The 5,432-nt window shown below is 38.8% G+C and overlaps 1 protein-coding gene across 5 annotated transcripts in view; it reads left to right on the top strand.

Moving 5' to 3' along the window:
• Positions 1-1,963, top strand: part of dlg4b (discs, large homolog 4b) — a 58,878-nt gene extending 56,915 nt beyond the window's left edge. For all 5 annotated transcript variants that reach the window (XM_082145872.1, XM_082145870.1, XM_082145874.1 and 2 more), the window contains one exon: positions 774-1,963. In XM_082145872.1, the coding sequence (XP_082001998.1) occupies positions 774-880 (107 nt within the window). In that variant the 3' untranslated portion in view covers positions 881-1,963. The remainder of the gene's footprint in view (positions 1-773) is intronic.
• Positions 1,964-5,432: the final 3,469 nt, after the last annotated feature.

The following is a 5,432-nucleotide window of genomic DNA, read 5'->3' as shown; positions in this document are numbered from 1 at the left end:
GATTGTGATGTTGTGTTGTTGTGTTTGTGTAGCGATGGTGGTGGGCGAGAGCTTCGAGGAGATGATTATAATGATTGTGATGTTGTGTTGTTGTGTTGTTGTGTTTGTGTAGCAATGGTGAAGGGCGAGAGCTTCGAGGAGATGATTATAATGATTGTGATGTTGTTGTGTTTGTGTAGCGATGGTGGAGGGCGAGAGCTTCGAGGAGATGATGATTATAATGATTGTGATGTTGTGTTGTTGTGTGTGTGTAGCGATGGTGGAGGGCGAGAGCTTCGAGGAGATGATGATTATAATGATTGTGTTGTTGTGTTGTTGTGTTTGTGTAGCGATGGTGGAGGGCGAGAGCTTCGAGGAGACGATGATTATAATGATTGTGATGTGTTGTTGTGTGTGTGTAGCGATGGTGGAGGGCGAGAGCTTCGAGGAGATGATGATTATAATGATTGTGATGTTGTGTTGTTGTGTTTGTGTAGCGATGGTGGAGGGCGAGAGCTTCGAGGAGATGATTATAATGATTGTGATGTTGTGTTGTTGTGTGTGTGTAGCGATGGTGGAGGGCGAGAGCTTCGAGGAGATGATGATTATAATGATTGTGATGTTGTGTTGTTGTGTGTGTGTAGCGATGGTGGAGGGCGAGAGCTTCGAGGAGATGATGATTATAATGATTGTGATGTTGTGTTGTTGTGTGTGTGTAGCGATGGTGGAGGGCGAGAGCTTCGAGGAGATGATGATTATAATGATTGTGATGTTGTGTTGTTGTGTTTGTGTAGCGATGGTGGAGGGCGAGAGCTTCGAGGAGATCTACCACCGTGTGAAGGCTGTGATGGAGGAACAGTCCGGCCCGTACATCTGGATCCCGGCGCGAGAGAGACTGTAAACTCGTCACCAGACGTTCTGCAGATTCACACCATCAGCTCATCCATAATCCACATGTAAATATGCGTCAGATAATATTTCAGTCTGAAGTGGGCGGGGACGCTTACCTCATCGCCATGGCAACGGTTCATCGCTGAGTCGGACTGCTGAATCAGCAACAGAGCGAAAACACGTGTGAACTAGCCTTAACGTGTGTGTGTGTGTGTGTGTGTGTGTGTGTGAGCCGCTTCTAATGATGATGATGATGATGATGAAGGTGTTTATGTGGGTGGTTTTCATAGCGATTGTAAGCTCAGTGAGTGTGTAACAATGTCTGAGGCAATATAGACATGAGCACTGAGCACTTTACTAACACACACACACACACACACACACACACACACACACACACACACACACACACACACACACACACACACACACACACACACCTCTCATTGTGAAGTGTCTCTATAGGGCTACTGTTTACATATAATACACACTTTAAACTGCACAGGGAGAGAAACGTGTGTGTGTGTGTGTGAGTGAGTGAGTGAGTGAGTGAGTGAGTGAGTGAGTGAGTGAGTGAGTGAGTGAGTGTGTGTGTGAGAGAGAGATTCAGAGCATTAGATTAGATTCATTCAGTCACAGAGAGGCTGCAGTGATTTGTAAATCATTTAATGATTAGTGTGTGTGTGTGTGTGTTGATGAGTATTATTATTATTATTCTACAGCTGTACATACAGATTCAGATGATCTGAACCAATGGGGCTTTAAACACATGAACACTGCACTTCTCTGAGCCAAAACTACCCACAATCCACCTCTCTGCCCATACAAACATCATGCTGTACGCTACAGCGACCCATAATGCACTGCGCTCGGTCTTCAACATTTAACCAAAGTGTTTTCTTCTTTAATTTGTGTGATTATGACGTTTGAGTTCGGTTTCTCATTTTAGACTCATTTTCACACACTTATAGACGCATTTAAATTTGCGAAGCGACAGCCGCTCTGTATAATGTGAAATAAATGGATTAATAAATATATTTCCTGTTGTAAACTAGCTAAAATACTGAAATGATGATTCATTAAACTGTTTTAATAATTACTCAGGCTTTCGTGTGTTTCTGCGTGTTTACAGGTGAAATTGAATATTAATGGTCTTAAGGCCAGTTCAGTAACTTTAACAATAACTGTGAAGTTTTAATAATCACTCTGAGAATAACTTGTTCACACTTGTTTCTAATGATGCGATCAAACCAGCTGTATGAAAAATAAGCCAGTTCAGAGTGCACAGGTGTACTGAATGTTACGGACAATGGATGGAAACAATCTGAGAGGCAGAGGAAGAAGAGGATGAGACGAGGAACAGACGAGGAAGAGGATGAGACGAGGAAGAGAAGAGGAAGAGGATGAGACGAGGAAGAGGATGAGATGAGGAAGAGGAAGAGACGAGGAAGAGAAGAGGAAGAGGATGAGACAAGGAAGAGAAGAGGTAGAGGATGAGACGAGGAAGAGGATGAGGAAGAGGATGAGACAAGGAAGAGGAAGAGAAGAGGAACACACACATCGGTGTTTCATGAGAAATTCTGCAGCTTTGAATGAATCGTGAGAATCAATCATTCAATCATCAACAGCTAGTTGCTTCGTTACTGAATGAATGAATGACAGTGACTTACTGCCACCTACTGGCGGTTTTAGTTTAATATTTAAAATAATCACTTCGTTTTTACCATCATTGCATATTTCCCTATTGAACATTTTTTATTTAAAACTTAACTTAAAATGTATAAAGTTATTCATAAGGTAAAAAATGCCTTATTTTTATTATTATTTTTTTTTTATGACTTTTATTTATCAAATGCAAGAAACAAACATAAAGTGCATACAGCAATACAATGCATTTCTTTTTCTTTTTTTAAACAGAACAACATCCCCCTCCCATAATCCAATTATACATTTAAAGGAAATAAAAAAAAAATAATAAAAAGAAAAAAAGAAAAAGAAAAAAAAACCTTTGTGTACTCATACATAGATTTACATACACCTGGTCTACACAGTAATAATTTTAAATATCAATGTAAGTTGCCAGTGCTACTCATTAACTGTACAAAGTAAATATCAAACAATTGCTGCTTACTCCTCTGACATCTAAGCAAGTTATCTGTTACAATGTAGTGAACAAGTCATGAAGGGGAGGGGCTATTTGCCGCTGGCGGACCAAAATAGTAGGAATTGTACATGTATAACCATACAGTGGGACTCTACAAAGAGACTTCCCGAGCTGGCAGCTGATCTAGATAGTCAAGTAGTGGTCTCCACTGAGTATAGAACTTTCTAGTTGACCCCCGAAGTGAGAATTTGATTTTCTCCAATTTCAAAAGGCCTAAAATGTCATGTAGCCAGACTTTAATTAAAGGTGGTTGAGGAGACTTCCACAATAACAAAATTCTCTTGCGAGCAATAAGAGAGGCGAAGGCAATTACGTTATTTTGAGTGGTTGTGGTACGGAGGTCGTCTGGGGGCTTGCCAAAAATGGCGATATGTGGTGCTGGAGTTAAATTTATGCCTAATATATCTGAAATTATTTTAAAGAATAGTCGCCAGAATTCAGACAACTTGGAACATGCCCAAAACATGTGGGTAAGGTTGCATGGGGCCTGCTAGCATCTACTACAATTCTCATCAAATTTGTCTGGATAGGGTTTTGATAGTTTGTCCTTGCTATAGTGTAATCTGTGGAAAACTTTAAATTGTATTAGTGACAGTCTAGCGCAGCTGGATGATGAGTTAATAACCCCCATGGCTCCCTCCCAAAAATTGTCAGAGAGGTTCAATTGAAGTTCTGACTCCCAGTTAATCTTGATCTTATGTAAAATAGATTCACTGTTTGTGGACAATAAATTATAAAAAAAGGAAATATGGCCCTTTGACAGGGTTTTAGCCTTAAGAGCCAGGTCGATCCCGCTGGGTGTTGGTATCTGTGGGAATGACGTGGCGTGTGTTTTAGCAAAGTCTCGCAACTGAAAGTAACGAAAAAAGTCTGATTTATGTAGATTAACCCTCTGAGGTCTGAGCTGTTTTCTGGCCCTGGAGGTGTTCTGACATGCTCTGACATTTGTGTTTTTTTCTGTTACTAGTGACATTTTCATGGCTAAAGTCTAATTACACTGTATTTAGCACAAACTCTGCTACAATAATATATCAGCAGCATGTATGTAAAAGTTTGTAGTTTTGAGATAATGACATTTATGCGTGGTTTGTGAAAATACAAAAAAAAATTCTCACTGAAATAAGGCCATGAAACCCATACTGATTATTTCTTCACAAGACTTTTGAAAATTGTATGACATAGCCTAGAATATTTGCTCCAAAACTATGTGAAAATCACCCTGACTGCTCATTCAGATAAGACAATATATTGATTTAAAATTTCTAAGACGTGTTTTGTGTGACAAAGCCATATGCGAAGGGGCGTGATCATCTCATGAATATGTAAGCTTTTTACACCTGAGAAAGACAAAGACACTCCCCAACTGCCCTATTAGGAGCGATCAGGCCCTGTCATTCAGAGCAACCTTGCACAAAGAATGAGGAGATTTAAAAAAGAATGGCTTTTAGATTGTTTGGATTTATTTACAACACAACACAATCCAAAAATACAAATGACAAAAGAGCACATTGAAAACAATGATCCAAAGACAGAGACCTTTGTGCCATTCCTAAAAACATACCTTTCATTTTCAAGGTGTTTGATTTTCACTTTACCATGTTCATGTACAGAGACTCATGTGAATGTTGAAGTCAGCAGGACTCAGTTGCATCTGGTCCCTGAAAGAAAAAAAAAAAGAAAAAAACTGTGAACATACTGATATCAAAAGAAACTATAGGGCTGCACGATTTTGGGAATAGATTTTAGATTTTTCTGGTTAAAATTTCTTTTTAAAATTCACAGAATACACACACACACACGTTTCCAACAATATATAATGAACATGAATATAGGCCTTGTAGGCATAAAATAATAATAACAATAAATTAAATCTTCCAAAAGATTTCAAGAACAACTACGCTAGAGAAAAATATATTGATTATCATATGTTACTTCAAATGTTTCCATTCGTTATGATGATATGAAATGAGATAATAGTAAAAACATAAAGCCTAATGTTTGGTGCATTTTTCCTTTCAAACGCAATCGCGCTCCAAAATATGATACATTCAAACCCACAGCGCGCTCCAAAATATGATACTCAAACCCACAGCGCGCTCCAAAATATGATACTCAAACCCACAGCGCGCTCCAAAATATGATAGCCTACATTCAAACGCGATCGCGCTCCAAAATATTAAACATTATGGTTATACATATCTATGTTTGAGCAGATATCCACAAACAGTATTTAACAGTAAACACGGGTCTAAATAGTATAATATTCACCATATATCTAGCAACAGTTCAACTGCAATGTGAAGTTTATGCAACAATACCATAAACTAATAAGTAAGAATTTCTTACCTTACATCTTTCTTGTCTTCAAATCGCGTTCTTCTTCTTCTGATGTAAATCC

The sequence above is a fragment of the Leuciscus leuciscus genome, assembly GCF_965113295.1.
Source record: "Leuciscus leuciscus genome assembly, chromosome: 18".
Classification (NCBI taxonomy): domain Eukaryota; kingdom Metazoa; phylum Chordata; class Actinopteri; order Cypriniformes; family Leuciscidae; genus Leuciscus; species Leuciscus leuciscus.
This window is presented reverse-complemented; position numbering and strand designations above follow the sequence as displayed.